The 18,440-nt window shown below is 32.5% G+C and overlaps 1 protein-coding gene across 1 annotated transcript; it reads left to right on the top strand.

The window, feature by feature from the left end:
- Positions 1-1,173: 1,173 nt before the first annotated feature.
- On the top strand, positions 1,174-5,183 carry LOC107359273 (uncharacterized). The gene is made up of 2 exons (XM_015925759.3): positions 1,174-1,530; positions 2,367-5,183. The coding sequence occupies exon 2, from the start codon at positions 2,383-2,385 to the stop codon at positions 4,126-4,128; it is 1,746 nt and encodes a 581-aa protein (XP_015781245.1). The 5' UTR covers positions 1,174-1,530; positions 2,367-2,382; the 3' UTR covers positions 4,129-5,183.
- The last annotated feature ends 13,257 nt before the right edge of the window (positions 5,184-18,440 follow it).

Here is an 18,440-nt window from a genome sequence, read left to right on the forward strand (position 1 = left end):
AAATTGGAGTTGCAACACTTTGCCGAATTATAGTTGATGAACATTCCGTGATGATATTTGCTGAGTATTTCCTGACAATTGAATTGTGATTCCTGTTGCACTAGCCGCACATGATGATCGAGCATGTGATGGAGTTACCAAATTTAAAGTTGGCGCACTAACAAAAAGTCCTGTTTGTGCAGTTATTGTTAATAGAGGTAATGAAAGGGGTAACTGAGGTGGAGGAGAAGATGAAATACAGAACTTTTGACGTTTAATATTCATGATGATTATATTAAAAATAAACTTCAAACCAAAAAATCTTAAGAAGATTTAAATCGATGCATGAGTGAATGAAAGTGACAAATTTGTTGCACTTTGTACTTTTTTACTCATCGAGTGAGCCCTCTTTTTTGACACTTCTTGATTAATTTATTCACACTTTAATGCTTTTTCTGACAGTTAAATAGTTTTCCACGAAAAAAGTCGAGAATTTTTTAATATTTTATAAAGTGATGTTACTATAACATACAATTAGTATTTTTCAATGTTTATTTTTGTTGCATTTTCAATTGAAAGTAAACAATTAAATGTCCAACATTGGTATATTGGATTTAATTTCTAAAAAAAGAAATAATTTCTAAAAGATAAAATAATCACTAGTAACGGTGAAAATACGCGTAGTTGAATTCGGGCTTTCATGTTGTGTAATTTTACGATGCAATAGCTAAATGCTTGAGTTTTTAATCAATATTTCCCGAAAGGAAAATGCAATTGAGCTATTCAATAACTAAAAAATATAAATTAAATGATTGAGTCATTGAATGAGATTTGACGAAATCCAAACTAAAAACCCTTTTCCAATAAAGACCATTGAAAATTATTAATATTCCCATTATCCGACACATCATTGTAAACTGAATTGCAGTTTGATTTGATTTAATGGCGCGAGATTGCAAGAAATGCTATTAAAAAAGACGCCTATCTAATGATAACCAAAGATTTGTCCGGGCAACAACGAATCAATCAAATTTTAGTCAATTCCTAGTAACATAGATGGCAATGTTAAATTTGCACCAGCATTTACATTCGATTCCATTCTTAAGTTTTGATGAAAAAAATTGACGCAGAATCTGTTCTGATAGCATTGCGAGTGAGAAGGTATTTCATCCAAATGAAAATGTTGTTCAAGTTACTCTTTTCATACATTATTAGCTCAATAACTTTCAACTGAGTATCATCATCAACTGTATACTCATCTTTTATTCCCGTTGTTTATCCTAATAAAAGTTTCAAGTGTTGGACAAAAATGTATAACGACTAATCAACAAATCTAAAACTTTTACTCGCAACAAACCCAAACACTAAAATTGATTTATTCCAACTTTTAATTGTGAACAAACTAATTGCTCGACCCAAAGTGACACTACAACTTTCAAATATTATGTGTAAAAAAGTAAAATCAGTCGGATTAGCAAGACAACTCAGCAACTGTGTTGACCATCTTTCAGTTGGACCACCATGATAGACTCAGTTATTTTTCAAGCAAAGGTAAGATTGAAACTCGACCAGAAAACAATCAACTCTAAATTGAAATTTAACATCATTTAAATAACCCAACATTACCCTCTCAACTCAAACAAATGCCTTAAACAAATTAGTTTCCTTCAAGCCTAGAGATTTACTGTTGACAACTGCATGCGTCTTGATCATTTCACTGTTGAACACAAATCCTAATAAGTAATTTAACAATTTGAATTGATCTAATTAAGATTTCTGTACGATGAAAGGTTGAGTTTCTTACTTACAAGACTTGAAGCTGGAAGCGTTCAACGAGAATCAACCTTCAAATTGAATCATTGCTTAGCCTGAGGTTACATTCTGATGAACCATTCTCTCACTGGGAGTGAAAATTATCTCAATGAAAACCTTGATAAGACTGATAACCTTTTCCTTTGGCTCATGCATTTATACATATAATCTGGTGAAAGAAAAGCTCAAGTCTGTCAAATATGCCATACAACAGCAGATAAAGTAAAAAGCAAAAGGCGAAAATGCTTACCTTTCAATTTCTTGTCAACTCTTTTATCAATCAAACAGAGAATCATATTAAACTCTTTTCAATCAAGTAATGTTGATTCATCTTATTTTTCCCTTCCCTGTACTTAATCAATTTTGTGAGCAATTTAATTTACCTTTTCTTACTCTCTGTGTCTCTCTCTTTGTTGGTCTAATTTAATAAAGAAGCTCAACCTTCATCATGTATTACTTAGTCCAAATAGCATTCAGAAAAGCCAGCAACTCTTTATACCTTTTCTTGTCAGCTCAAGTCTAACCTTGTTCCTTATCTGATTATTAATTTATCTTATTTTCTTTTCTCTATTCAGGTTCATCACAATCATCATGCTACCCTCACCAATTACCATTGTGATCTTGATATTTATTTTCACTCAACCCTTGGATGTTAAGTGTTTGTGTCCAATGAGATGTACTTGTTTGGAGGAAAAGTTGTCCGTCAATTGTAAAGAATCATCTCTCGATGTTGTCCCAATCACACTGAATCCCGGGATTCGTGAACTTTTCCTCTCCAACAATCTAATTAAAAGCATCTCATCATCATTTAGTTTTTACACTCACCTCTCAATCCTTGACCTCTCATCAAACCAAATCTCTTCATTGCACAAGAAAAACTTTCAACACCAACGTAACCTTCAACTGTTGATCCTGTCTGGTAACCGGTTAACCCATCTAACCAATGAATCCTTTACCGGCCTCGACTCTTTACGGTCCCTCAACTTGGCTGAAAACTCACTGACAACCCTAACCAGTCGCACCTTTACCGGACTAACCAAATTGGAGAAGCTAGACTTGTCTCGCAACACAATCAATGAAATTTCCGATGAAGCCTTTTACGGTTTAAACTCGTTGAAGTGGCTCAGTCTACGGTCAAACCAGTTGACTAGTGTTCCCTCAATAGCTCTCTACTTGGTCCCCAGTCTGTCTCTACTAGACTTGGGCCACAACAGCCTAACCTCACTGGTTGACAATGGGTTTGCCTCACTAGCCAGACTCACCGATTTACGTCTTGATCTTTGCTCCATTTCCTCGATAGCAACCTCATTTGCTCATGGAATGGTCAACCTAAAACGATTACATCTCGACGGTAATGAGTTGGAAACTATTGAGAGCCACTTTTTCAATGACATAACCTCATTAGAGGAACTGTTTATCGGTGCAAACAAGTTTACAACAATTAAAGATTACACTTTTCATTCACTTGGAAACAGCCTTATATCCCTTGATATAAGAAATGCAAGGGAATTGATTAACTTCCATCCAAATGCTTTACACGGATTAACCAAATTGACTCGATTAACAATTGAATATTGTCCTAAACTGACTTCATTACCAAGTCAACTATTCAAAGATTCACAAGGTTCAATGAGAGAGTTGCGTATTCGAAGCAATGGATTAACAAGTTTACCCAATTCGTTGTTAACTCATTGGACACAATTAACCGTCTTTGATGTTCGTGATAATCATTGGAATTGTAATTGTTCAATTTTATGGCTTTGGAAGTATTTAAGGAAAGTTAATGGCAATTCCTTTACCAACCGAAATACCAATAACAATAACAATTTATCAAGTTTACCAACAGAGTCAATTACTTTTAGTGATTTAATTTGCTTCTCACCTCAACCCTTGTCAGGTAAACGATTAACCTCATTGTCACCCGATGATGATATCGATTGTTCAAACCCAAACTCGACTTCAACCTTGATTGTTGTCTCTTTAATTGTTGGCCTTATAATGATAATTACAATTGCATTGATGGTTCTTTGGTGTCGAACTCGTCTTCCCCTAATCTTACTGAGACACAAAAAGTTTACCAATAATTTGACAGAAGAGTTTGTCTATGAAAAAGGACGTTTCATCGAGAACCAAGTCATGTTTCCACCCTCATCTTCACCCTATCACCCTCACCCTCTTCACCACCAACCTCACCTTGAACAGCATCGACACCAGTCCGATCAGTTCAACACTTCACATCGCCATCCAAACTATCATTCAACTTCACCTTATCATCCATCTTCCAGTCTAATCATTATACAATCACCAGTTAAAATGGGTCCCATAAGTCAAGTGTAAAGGTGTATTAATTTGTTAACTGTATTATATGTAAAACTTGGCCAACTCGACATTCATTAATCTCTCATCCTTCATCCTTTCAAATCTTTTTTTTATACATCAACTGATTGGCACTTTTTGTATTTTGTATTTAAAACCATCAATTGATAGCAATCAGAGTCACTCATAAAGTCAACCATTTAACTCGTTTGGTAAGCGCGCGATCTTGAACAAACTTTGACTTTTTTCATCTCTTGGTTTGCCATAAAAGGAAAACATTACCTTTACTTTGCCATGTTTTGTTATCTTTTCAAATTATTCATCACTTTTAACCGACAATCGGTTAAAGTCAATTTTCAATTCAATTAGATAGAAGGCCAAAAAGGGATGAAAAGTATTATTCAAAGATTATTCAAATCTGTCTATGCAATGATTGATACCAACAAGGGAAAAGTGGAAATATTGATATTTATTTTCAAATGCAAACCAAAACTTCAAGTGAACCATATTAGCTAACAATATGAATCTTTGGCCTTTTCCATATTAATTGTTCCAACTCCATTCCTAAGTCAATGTTGAGTTCATTTTCGTTTCAATCCTTTCTTTTGGATTCTCATTTTTTATTAAACTCATGAGCTTTCGATTCTGTTTACCTTTGAATAAAATGCCTTTATCCAAGTTCATTTTCAAATTTATCGATGAATTTGTTGACGATTCAAGAGTTATAAGTTTTTATTTTGAGCCGATTGGAGTTGGAAATTTCAAGTGCAATTGACATGGAAAAGGTCAAGACTTGTGAGATTCAATAGTTGGAAAAGTTGATTGAAGAGCAGAATTAAATTTCTGTAAATAGACAATTAGCGATGATAAAGATTATCGTTCAAAGTACCGCAAAAGACATATAAACTTTGGCAAAACTGAAACCATGAAAAAACTGGAAAATCAACGAAACTCTCTATTCTGATCTCAGTCAATTTGTATCATGTAAAGAAACAATCAGCAAACTGTAATAATGTATAAACTTCAAATGTATAAAAAAGTGAAATTAAAGAAGAAAAAAAACTTTAAACAAAAAATATTTTCCAATTCATTCATCACAAACTAATTATACAAAGGTTCAATGTAATGGGAAAGCAAATGATAAGTTGACTTATCCCTTTGGGTTTCACGTTATTACAACTACTATTATGGTTATAATTTGGGTTGTCAATTGAACTGGAAAGGTTTGGTTAGAGAAACAAGATTATATATATTATCAGGGAAAAGGGATAAATGATGAAAAGCCATGGAATAAGAAGCAATGGAAACAACATTTCCGGTCATCCGTGAATCTTTCATCTTCCAACATCAAAGGTATTAACATTATTAAAGTAAAATATCTGACCGTCCAACTGCCTGATCAAGAGCTCATTATTAAATCAGAAAATAAGTTGTAAGGAAAAGAGATATTTTTGGCTTCTTTTTTATTCTTTTTTTCATTTTTCTTTTCATTTTTCCATCTTCTAATCATTATTGTCGAATATTAAATGACTAATGTTCAATATTTTATGCAACCTTGCAATGTAGTTACAGATGAAAAGATTTTTTTGTTGGCAAAATTCAATTTTTTATCATCACTTTTCGTCATTTATTTGTGTGCAATTTTACCTCCCTTATCAGTTGATATTCATTTGTTCACCAACTCCACCCAATACCTGAGTAAAGTTCAAGGTTCCTATTTTGTGTTCACTTTTTTCCTGTTCATTCAATTCTTAGATAATTTCACAAAAGCAAACTCTGCATTTTAATGTCGATTCAGTTGCTGATTCAGTATCGAGATCTTATCATGAAAACTTTGTCTTTAATCAACATTTGATCGAGATAACAAGTCTCGACATTTTATATTTTTCATTTGCTTTTTTGTTCAATTTGATAGGAAAAGCTTTTTCGCATTTGCAAAATTCATGCATTTAGAGTTTAAATTGATTTACTTTTGTGACAAAAGCGATTAACTGTTGACTGATTTGATCAAATAATAACAAAAGTTGACAATTTAATCATTGCTGGTTAATAAAAATTTAAAGTGAAAATGTTCAAATGTCACTTTTGATCAGAAAATTAAAGTTTAAAATTTTATTGGCAAAAGCGTATCAAGATGAACCTGATTCAATAAGTGAATCAAGGTTTACCTCAAGTTGATCAACAATAAACAAGATTGAATCGATCAAAATAAATGACATTATTGCATAAAACAAGTGAAGAGTATAAAAGCGATTATTGTTATAATTAGATTTCAATCGAAACATGAGAAAAGTTGCATTCTTTAGCTCAATTTCAGTTCTAGTCTAGTTCTTTAGCTATTCAGTTGCTCAAGATAGCTCATCATTTGCATGTAAAGAGTTAGTCACTTGCAAGAATACAGAGTTGATAGAAAAGATGGGAAAATTGAAAATTGACTTCATTTTCAGATTCATCATCAATTTGACAAGTTAAAAGGAACAGTTTGATTCTAAATTGTAACTTGCCATTCTCATAATCACTTAATAATGTTCACCATTTTTACGCTTTTTTGCCTAAATGATGATGCTAATGCTGATGGTGCTGTGCCTGATGATGAGCAACAAAAAAAAAGTCACACTCATCTCTTTTTCATCTTCTTAACAACACTTACGTCCTCCCATTATGTCAACTTTTACTTCATCATTGTTTCTTGTTCATCTTTATCCTTCCAAAACACATCTTATTACATTTCTCATTCTCATCCTTAATCATCTCGCCTCCATTCCCTTGAATCTCTTCATCTCTCCATTACCATCATCATCTCTATCCTTCCCAGCTTCCCCTCCCAGCATACACTCCCAGCCTCATTCCCATATAAATTGGCTTCCCTTTAAATGCTTAGTTGGCCTCTTTTAATTTCTTGTATTTACAAGATCACTTAGCACTTTTAGTCTCTATTAAGGATTCCAACCTCCCACCACCTCCTTCCCAGTCAATCCCAGTCAGTTTGTGCTTCCGCTTTTATCACAAACTAAGTATTGAATAGCATCGAGAAAAGTCTCATTTCCTCTTCTTTTCTCATCATCCTTATCATCATCCTTTTTCCTCATCTTCATCCTTATCCTTTATCCATCTTTACACACCTTTATTACCCTTCGATATATCCTGATGATACAAGGCAAACCATTGAGTGAAAGTGAACCGAGTGATGCATTCACACTAGCATCAACTTCATCTATTAAACATGCCTCACAAACACAGTCAATAGTGACATTGAATTGAATTTAAAATGTTTAACAAAAAACTCCCAGTAAACTGATCATTCCCAGTGTCAACTAAAGCCATTCAATCATTTCAATATCTTCATCTTGTGTCACTCTTTGTCATCCAACTTTTTTTTACATTACAATCTTTTATACACAAAAAGACGGGGTAAAAGGCAATGAAATGAAATCACAATACAAACAAATTTAAAAAATGATTCAAAGTTTACACAATGCCAATCCAAATAAGTATTATTTTTGTACAAGCAAGAAAAAAAACAAAGTCCACAACATGAATCAATTTGACAGTACAAAATGCAATCTTTAAATGATCAAGAAAACCGCCCAGAAAAGCTCATCACGATACTAACATCATCATGAGTAACATTATTTTCATCCAAATGCCTAATCTAGACTCCCATTGGGACACACTATTTACATTTCAAAGTTGATGCTCTAGAGAGGCAAATGGTTTACAGGGTCGACCAATAATTGGATCAGTAAATAATCAATCATTTGACATCATTTAAAATACAATTTAAGAAACAATCATGAAGCTACAATCGATATAACAACAAAATACTCCCAGTCAATCTTTGAAATTGGCAAATTGCAAGATAATCTTTTAAACTCGATTTTCCTGAAATTTTTATTCTTTTCATTTCAACATTCAATTGGAATGAATTTTTTTTAGAAAAATTTAATTTCCATAAATCTCATGAAATTTATTGCTTGGAATTGTTTCAACTCTCATGACTGATAATGACCATGTTTAATTTAACCATTAATACGATGATACAATTAAAAGTTCAATTTTCGCTGTTTTACGAGTGAAAATTTACATAATTAAATATCAATACAGTGAATGTTTGATCGCGAGATTTACCTTTTAATGCTTTGTAAATGTAAAAATACTTTTGTTATGCAGATTAACTTTACTTTTTTTCATCTGCTTTTTTTCATCATTTCAAGTTGGAGATGAGGATGAAGGAAGATGAAATGAAAAAATGATTTCTTTCAAAGTAACATGAAGATGAAAATTGATTTTCATTTTGGAGGGCAAAAAATTTCTCTTCTCTTGTATGTAAAGGTGAGAAAAGGTTTAATGTGAAAGTTGAAGATGAAGATGAAACTAAGTGAAATATAATACCAAATATCTCGTCATTTTTACCTTTAATTCATTCACTTGAATGTTGAAAACTTGTTTGCTTCATACAAGCTCAAGATGAACAGGATGAGTGAAAAGGTAAAGAATCAAATTGAAAAGCATTTCGATTGTCGATATTGAAAAAAATGTTGATTCTTCTTCGTTTCTTTGTACATAAATGCATTTATATATTTTTTCCTTGTTACAATGAAAAAATGATTCAGCTGTTGGAATGGAAAAAGATGCCATTTCAGATGATAAGTAGAGAAGGAGAAAAAAAATCAATATAAAATCAAACATTCGACACATTTTTCAAAGGCTCACCTGGGAGGTCAAAAGGTCTTTCATCAGAAAATATACATTTTAACAAAAGTTGATAATCGCTTAATAAAGCAACTGGGAGTGCAAAAGGCAAGCAAGGGAATGCAAACATGGAAAATGATGCAATGGTCGAGATGGAATTGTACTTTTCAGAACTTTTGAATTTTGAAAGTTCATGTAATTTTACAATTCGACAAATTTGCCTCTTCACCTTTCAACTTCGAGAATCATGTTTGCGGACAATAATTTATTTTCATTTTCTGATAATTTCACCTTAAGAGTCATTCTAGATTTTGATCTGAAACATTTTTATTACTCTCCTCATTTGTACTTTGACTCATCAATTTTTTCATTTCTTGAACTAGTTTTTCCAACAAAGCTCAGAAATGTTGATTGAAAGTTACTGATTTGCAATTGAGACTTGATACTAAGTCGATGTTAATTGAGAAAATATTTAATGGCTATTTGGAGAATCGCAATGGAATGCCAGTTTATCGAATTGGATGAATTAAAGAAAACTTTTTTCTTTTGCTTTCCATTCAGATTGACCAACGTTTCTTATTAAGGGTAGTTTTACAGCAACCACTAAATGCATTAGATATTAGTAATGATAATTGGAAATTTTTGACGGTTGAAGAATAATGAGCCAACAAAATGCTTGTACTGAAATGAGGAGCATTGTGCGTGTGAGAATCAAGTGGAACTGTCAATTGAAAAGAATAAAAATATCTGTATTGATCGATGTGATTAGAGAGTTGAATTGATTGTCATTTCTACTTTAATAACTGTTAATAAGCTCCATCCCTGCAGGGAGTTTTACCAAAAATGTGATCATTAAGAAATGCTGTGAATTGTTGAATTTATTTTAGAGGAAAAAAGTGTTTTAATGATCAGAAAAAGTACATTGATAGAAAAGATTGTTCAGCAAAAATGAAAAAGCAACAATTATCATGACTTGAGATGCTAGAAAAGTGACCTTGAATAACCTAAAATGATTATCAAATGCAACTCGATTTCATTGAATTTCATTCAATCCACGAAAAAAAATTTTAGCTTCTGACAAATGGTTCGCACTTCAATCGAACATTTTATCCATTATTCTTCAAATCTTCAAATCTTGCATAAAATCGAAGAATAACTATCAGACTCTGCAGGGAACTCGTATTCTGCTTTTAGCTCATCAATAATTAGGTGCGATTCTTGAACCGCAAATTGGCTCGAAATATCAACCTAGAGTGCAGTCTATATCAAGATAAATAGCGAATGTCTTTACAAAAGTTTCACTTTCATCGATCAAACCTGAGCAGAGCAACTATAATTCAAGCTCTTTGACAAAATGCCAAAGACATCCAGAGTCAAAGTCGACTGAAAATGCTTCAATATTTGCTGGCATTATCATGAGCCAAAGCAAAGAATAGCGTCTCTCTAATGCAAATTACATGATTCATTTTTGATAAAATTTTCCATCTGATAACATTTAATATCATGTTTCATCGCATTATCGAGTTTAAAGGCGATTCTGATTGTAGCAAAAATATAATTATTACAATGATACGATTGGAATAATTGATAACTTTTCAGGGAAGGAAAAGAGAATGCTGATGAAAAAGAAATTATGAAATGATTATTATAAATCATTATTATCAACTTCTCTATTCATCATCATGTAATCATTATCAATTATTCAATGGAATATTAATATTGAAGATGAACCGATGATACAAGAAACACAATGCAATATTAATGCTCGACTTTCCATTTTAATAATTAGACTTGTTAATCAATGTAAGTAAAAACTCTTTTTGCGCTTGTTGAGTTTATTAATGAATCAATTGTTATCAATTTAATCAGCTTTTCAAAATAATTGACTTTTCATTGAACTTTGATTTTACCAGAAGAAAGTGTTTTCTGAAAGATTTAACAATTTCGGTTGAAAGTTTGAAAAGATTTTCTTTTACATGGAAAGTTGACAAAAAATGTTTAATCAGATTACTTTAATTATATGCAATTATGCGATGGAAAAAAGTGTCTCAAAGAGAAGGGATTGATTATCAATGGGAATTATGGTGATCAAAGCTCAATATAATCTCATCATCAATCAAACGATAAAAGTTGAATGAAAGGTGAAAGATTGAATTGACCAACAACATGGTTGATGCATCAATAACACCTTTATCATTGCAATTCAAGCTCATTTCCAGTCTTTTTTTTGCTTCTTTGGTTTTCCTTTTTCGACTTTTTTTGCTCTTGTTTCGCTTGCTTTACCAAGTTGATTATAAAATATAATTAGGTTTCAATTTTAATCACAATGTGACTGAAGGATGAAAAGGAGAATTGAAATTGTTGGCAATCAAATTCAAAGTGATTGTCAACCTTTGTTGTCGACTCTATTGTTGACAGATTGCAAGTCGATTCATCATCTCTTTATTGTCATTGATTCCATTTTTTCACTCACCAAAATTGACTTTGCATTTTATTAAATGTATCATATGTTCATAAATACATTGTTAACAAGCCAAAATGCGCATATTTCAAATCACTTCTGCACAATTGCGAGGGAATTCAGTGTCTAGATTCGATTATACAAAAACCAGATTGAAATGCTTTTTGGAAGATAAAAAACAAATTAAGGTGTAATATTACTCAGAAGATCGCACAAAACGAAGTAACTTGCATTAGCCATAATTGTTTTAATATCTTTAATTGAATAGTGAAATCATAGAAGGCGGCTATTCGAGCGTTCTCCCGTTATAGTCTCTTTCTTCCTGCTTTCCTCGTTTTATAATTTTATTCTCATATTATCCATTTATGTTTGTGTGACTATGGGCCGAAACGACTTCTCACATATATTGCGAATTTATTTGCCTAGAGACAGATCTAGCAATCAAAATTATTACTCAACCAGTTACAAATGTTAAAATGGACTTCAATAACGGAGGAAATGACAAGTTTGCCAGGAGTTTCAGGGATCAATAAGTCTATCGACAAAGTCTATCTATCTAGTCAAACGAAGATCGGTATTCAACTGATGTCACAGCCAAAGCCGATGATGGTGATTACAATTACAAATGCATTACCTATTATGAGAAGGGCTGTTATGGCCAGACGGTGTTAGTTGCAGAACTAGAATGGGAAAATACTGTTGTACGGAGTTCTGATGCTCATTACCCTCTTATAAGACTTTAAAAGGAGTCAGTGCCGTTTGTGGAAGTAAGTCGCAACCAATTACATTCTTATTGAATGATTGTTCAAATTCTCGTTTGTCTACGATATTATTTGCCATCATGATAGACTATCGAAAAAATAAGGAAATGTAGTAACTTATTGGCGTTAACAAATTGAGTTGCTATTGCTCTTGTATTGCATATTGTTTAGTCTTGTTTTTAGCACATTTGCTCATCTAAACATTAGTTTACTCTTTGCTTGGAGTTTAACAAGAGAGCAAATTTTTTTGCAATTTCTTTTTATTGTGTACTGCCGTCAATTACAATGTTACATTGGAATCTTGCGAGTTTGTTTGCTTGATTATGTCTCTTCCATCAAAGATAAACTCTGACTGGAAGCAAACAGATTTGTGCCGATGATGATGATGGATTGTGATCCTTTTTTTTTTATTTAACGATATTAATAGTTGCAAGGGATGAAAGATTGGTGATAACTACATTTTCATCCATCCATTGAGCAAAGGAAAAGAGAAATGATTTATTTGATTGCAGTGAAAATGGATTTGTTTTCATTTCTTTTCTCATTCCTTAACATCAATCAAAGACTCTTGTGACTGGCAAACATTTAAACAAACCTTTAAACATTTTCTCATTACAATCCTTGTTCGCTGTTTTACCAAAACAATAAAACAATTATCAGTCTTTTTCCTCGCGCTTGGTCCCAAGTACAAGAAGCAAAATTACCATTTCATCCAAACAGTGACATTCAAAGAGAGCAAAAGATTGCCTTGAACTTTTCCTGTCAATATTCATGTCATGTCATATTTTGTTTTCACTCTTATTAGATATTATATTTACCCTGTTAAAGTTGTTTACTTGCAAAGCAATAGAGTCAATAAACATTGTTAAAATTTTACATTTGCTGTTTCCCTGAGAGTCGCCTTCGATTCATTCAAGTAGAAATGCTTTTCAACACCATTTCATTTCTGGTTCAGTTTTCATTCTCACCTTTGATCGTCACTTGATTAACTTGAGAATTGTTGAAAGGAACAATAAAACGTTGCCAAAATGGATGAAATAGTTTCAAGTCAAAGAGTAAAGGGAAAAAGATAAACACTTGAAATGGATGGAAATTCATATTCAATGAACATTCTTGAAAAGTTGATTTCATTTTCTTCAATTGTCTTTTCTCTTCGTGATAATCTTGAATCGTGAATCAACTGACCATCTATTCTGGTCAAGGTAAACAATTTATTCGACCAATGCTTGATGAAGCCTTGCAAGAAGAAGAAGTAAACAAATAACATTTTCAAGTAAAATTGTTGTTGATGCAAAACAATATCAAACCACATCAATGAAAAGGTTTACTGAAACAAGCGAGAAAAGAAGAAGAAGAAAAAGTTTTTACTTTTTTCTAGTTGAAATGATGAGTACGTGAGTTGAACCAATAAGATGAACAAGTGAAAGACAAGCAAAAAGGATAATAGCAAAAAGATGAAGATCTTTCCTCATCATCTTCTTTCCCCGTTCATTGTCTCACCTTTAATGCAACAAAAACGAAAGACAATATTCAATCTGATATCCTGATTGTAATACAAAGACCATGAGAGACCAAAAAGTGTACCAAAAACTTGGAGACAAGAAAATTATTTTGATATCAAAAGATATATCAAATGATTTCAGTTTCAATTTCATCTTCTTTTTCTTCTTCTTTTTCCCTCTCCGTTCTTTCTTGCTCATCTTCCAACTGCAAATTGTGAAAGCTTCAATGGTTACAAGGGAATTGACAGAATCATGAGAAATGAAAGACACCAAAACACCAAAACCTTGCAAGAATCGAATACATTTTCTTTCTCTCTCTCTGCTTTACGATTTATTGAACCATAAATAGTCTCTTCGTGTCTATCTAATCGAGATTCACTCTCTTTGCCTTTCAGCCTTTTACCCAACATCCTAATTCAATACTAACTTGTTGTATAAGATGAAATTTAATTTGCCGCAAATATGCTTCTCATCTTACCCAAAGCCCTAATGGATTCACTCGTTTACAGTAAAACGACTTCATTTACTGTTTACATTTTTTTCATGTTTATTTATAATCTTCATCTTCATCTATTTTGCTCATCTTTTGACGCACCAAGAGAGCCCAGAATATGTTACCAAATGTACAGCTCAATTGTACATATTTTCATGGTAAAGTCACAATTTTCTTTGCCATTTTCTCAACCTTTTTTTTATCAATTTTTGGACAATTTTTTTTCTTCAACATTTATTTCAAATGATATCGATTTTCAACTTTTTTGCTTCTTTGATTATTCATGTTTATTTATCATTATTTAATCAATAATGAACCATTTACTGTTATTTGGTTAATAGTTATTTATACATGGAATGACGATTTTTTCACTTTTTTTAATTCGTCAAATGTAAATGTTAATTATTTGCTTAATGATTTAATGTTTATTGCTACTTCATTTCATGGTAAAAGTGAACGACAGTAAAGAAGAAAAACTTGTAAGTTGTAAATTGATTTTCAGTTTTATTCAATTGAATTTCTTCTCTTCTTTTCCAGACAATTTTCCATGCTTCAGAATCAAAGCATTTCAAACAGTCTTTTCACTTTCCATGGAAACAAAAATTCTGAAAGAATGTTGCAAATATTTCAAAATGAATTTCCAACTGAAAATTGCAACTGAAATCGCAGCACAACTCAACATTATCAATAAGTTTTGATGGAAAAAACAATAATTCTTGAGAAGAGAATTTCATTTTTTCTCTGAAAAATATTCAAATTCTGAAACTTGTGCATTTGGAATTTGCTGAGAAAAAAAAATTTCGTTTTTAATATCAATTTCAACTTTTAAGGTGAAAATTTGGAGATTGAATAAACTCTGAATTTTTCAATCTTTCTGATCAAGATTGTCAGATAATTTTGCTGAATCATGAACAATTGAACCAATCATGGTTGCGTGTAAATTCCAATTGTATCAATATCAACATTGAACTGCAACTTTGATTGGGCTTTGAAAAGAGTTTAAATAAGACAGAAAAACTCATTTCATTTGATATTTATTTTCCTTCATCATTGTTCTGAGAAACACGCAAAGTCACTTTGATTTCAATTCAATGCAATTTCAACAGTAAAAGTCATCTTCAAATCAGTCGATAAAGGATAAGCCAATGTGCAACACGACATTTCAAACAACTATTTTCAGTTTATTTCCCTTCTAATGGGCAGAATTTTCTTGAAATTTTTTCCTTCTTAATAACAAAATTGGATTGTAAAGCTTTCAAAAAACTGTTAACGCTTGATGTATGCAAATTTATTTGTGCTCCAATGAAAAGTACAAGAATGAAAATATGATTTGTCCTTTTCTTCTTAGTTGCTTGGATCACAATTTAACCAATATGGTTGAGATAAATAATTATAGAAATGGTTTACTGAATATCAAATTAGCTTGTGTTGAGTCGAGAAAGTGTTTTCATGATAGATATTTTTCTTTCAACAAAACTGATGTCTTTTTGCATTTGCATTTGACATTTTATCCTTCTTTTCCTTCTCATCTTCATGTAAAATACACAACAACAAGCATCTCTGTTTTTTACATGATTACACTTATTTATCATATTCAATGAGGTAAGCAGAAATTTTGATAAACAAAAGGAAACAAAGTGTACAACAAGAAAGAGAAGAGGCAATCTAAATTGGTGTCACCAATTTGCTATGCTGTTCAAAATTCAAATGCCAGATTAATCAAGAACCAATCACTGATGAAATGCAAAATCCAAGGTTGTTTTATTGAACAATGCATATTGATCGATTCTGAGAGCAAGGTCTTCGTAAAACGCTTTCACGGAAAACTCGATTATCTTGTGACATTAGTAATCGAATGACAATAAACATCAACAAAGAGAAAGCAGTTTCAAGTTTAGCCTTAGATTTCAGTCAAAAGTTACATAGCTGAGTGACCTAGTCTAAGGCTAAAGCTGGCAATGCTCTTGTATTTTTGCTTTTATCTAAAGAGTTGTTTTGTTATTAATACACTGGATGAGTATATGAGCTGCTGGCTAGAGCACCCTGCAATTTTAGAGTTAAGAGTTTTTAACTCTTCTTCAACTGAACAAGTTTAGTCTTAAGAAAACTCATGTATCTTCGTAACTTAAGTTCCCGCCTCGTAACTGAAAGCATACAGTTGAAGTTTTAGAAATGAATTTCGAATATGAGTCAGAGATGCAATGACCTTGAAAACTTGAACTTGTGATTTCTTGCTTGGCAGAAACCAATGGCTAAGTGATCTTTAGCATCGATTGTTCGGTAATTGTGCTCTATTTTCTGAGTCTATACAGGATCAACATAGTCCCATCCACTTCACCTTTTATTAAATATCTCACGAACCAAGCATACTGGTTAAATTATGCTAAACTGTATGCTTATGAGAATTGCAGGACCTTTATTTCAAAGTTTCCAGGCCATAAGGTCAGCACTTTTGGCAATTCAAATATCTTGTTAGCATACAGTGTTAATACTGGACGTTTTTTAGTCCGGAAACCCCTGTTTGCAGTAACAACTCACGAAAGGTTTATGCTGCAGACCTCAGATACGAAACATAAGCTTCCGCAGATTGAAGAATTATAAAGTCGAATGCTCAAGGTCATTCAAGATCACTCAACGATTCGACCTCTAAATTTCATTTGAAGGAGATTAGCTGAAGAGGTTCAAATGGGCAAACAGGTTAAACTGTTCGTAGGAAAGAGGCAAGGCTCTCTCATAAGCACAATAATTATGGATTAAATCCAGTAGACTGATAGATGATCAAATGGCCAATTATGCTCCATTAAAAATTCTCCTTCTCCTCTTCTTCTTTGCTCGAATTGCTCTTCTTAGGATATATCGAACGCTCTTATCATGATGTAAAATGTGTAGTTTGCCTCCAGGAAATTTCACCAAGTGCAAGCAATCAATTCAAACATAGACTGTCTGGGAAACTAGATAACCAAGCTAAGCGCTCGCCAACTAAACGAGCAGCATGTTTCAAAAGAGAGGATTTCCAAGGGACTATCCAAACCTTTGCCAATAATCGTGGAGATTTTTTGGTGACAGTCGTGAAATGTGATGACAAAACGCTTGGAATCGTAAATTGCCAACGGACGTGTAAAGGATCAAAAGATGAATTTATATATTTAGTGGACGTCTTTTCTGCAGTCATGCGGCTGCAAACGGCTGTAAAGACGCTCGAGATATCTAGTGGGACGCAGTTGATGCAATAGTTCTTGCAGGTGATTTCGATTTGCAAAATTTTTATTATGGCAAATCAGTTGACCGCAATTACAATCCAAAGGATCCGAAAAATAAAATACAAATCTTATTATGTTATTTATTATTATTCACTAATTTGGTGCCAAATGAATGGCAAGACAAAGGCCGTGGATACGAAATTGATTATTTGTGTACATCCAAAAATTTAAAATATCTTTATACTGTTGAAATTGCAAAACCAACAAATGTAGCTCACCAATCTGACCATGAACCTTATGGTGCAGTTTATTCTCTAGATGAATCGATTGATCCTTGCACCTTTGCAATTGACAACAAAGACGAGTCTTGGCAGGATTTAAAATCACATCTCACACATCTTTTAGGTCTGAATATGAAACTGGATATAGTTGCCGAAACTGTAAAAAATCACGTTGAAAATTCACCTCAAAATCAAATTTGAATAATCTTATTAAAATAAATTTTAATAATTCACAATTTCATTTTTGTTTTGATTTTTTTTTCGCTTAATTAGATGAAAAAACTTGGCTAAATGACTTTCTATCTATTTGCGATTGACTGCAAATCTTGTTGACTCAAAACTTCAGATTAACTCAGAAAAGAGTACTCCCAGCAATTGTTACTTTCATTTCATGGTAAGCCCATGTTATTTCTATCTGGTTGCACTTTGGTCAGGCATCCAACGAAAGATCTGAAATGTACACGGCTGAAATCAGTCCATTTAAGTGCCCTTATACCAGTGAAGATTTCAAGAGTATCATTTGTACATTTGTTCTAATTATTGTATCAACATCAATAAATTCATTAGGAATTATCTGGTTTCTTTGGAAGAAACTACAACTTTGCCAGGCAATAGTCATTTGATTATAGATGTTGAAAGTGCCACACCATCAAGTGATGAGAGCTCACCGTTAACCAAGCAATCATCTATAATGACGAAAAATGAAGAAGTTCGAGTTAAAAAGACTGGATATGATTTTACTTGGCTTGGTTTCAGCATTACTGGAAATATGAGCGACGGAATCTTCATTGAAGACGTTGGACCAACCAATACAACAATTAAAGCAGGGGATCGAGTCAAAACTATCAAAGTTGCATTCAAAAAGATGATAATGAAGATGCTTTGGCAATTTTGAGTTATGTCTCACCTTACGATGTTACCCTCCAACTCGAGAGAACAGGCC

The sequence above is a fragment of the Tetranychus urticae genome, chromosome 1, assembly GCF_039701765.1.
Source record: "Tetranychus urticae isolate SD_2017Ah chromosome 1, NJAU_TeUrti_SD_1.0, whole genome shotgun sequence".
In the NCBI taxonomy this organism is placed as follows: domain Eukaryota; kingdom Metazoa; phylum Arthropoda; class Arachnida; order Trombidiformes; family Tetranychidae; genus Tetranychus; species Tetranychus urticae.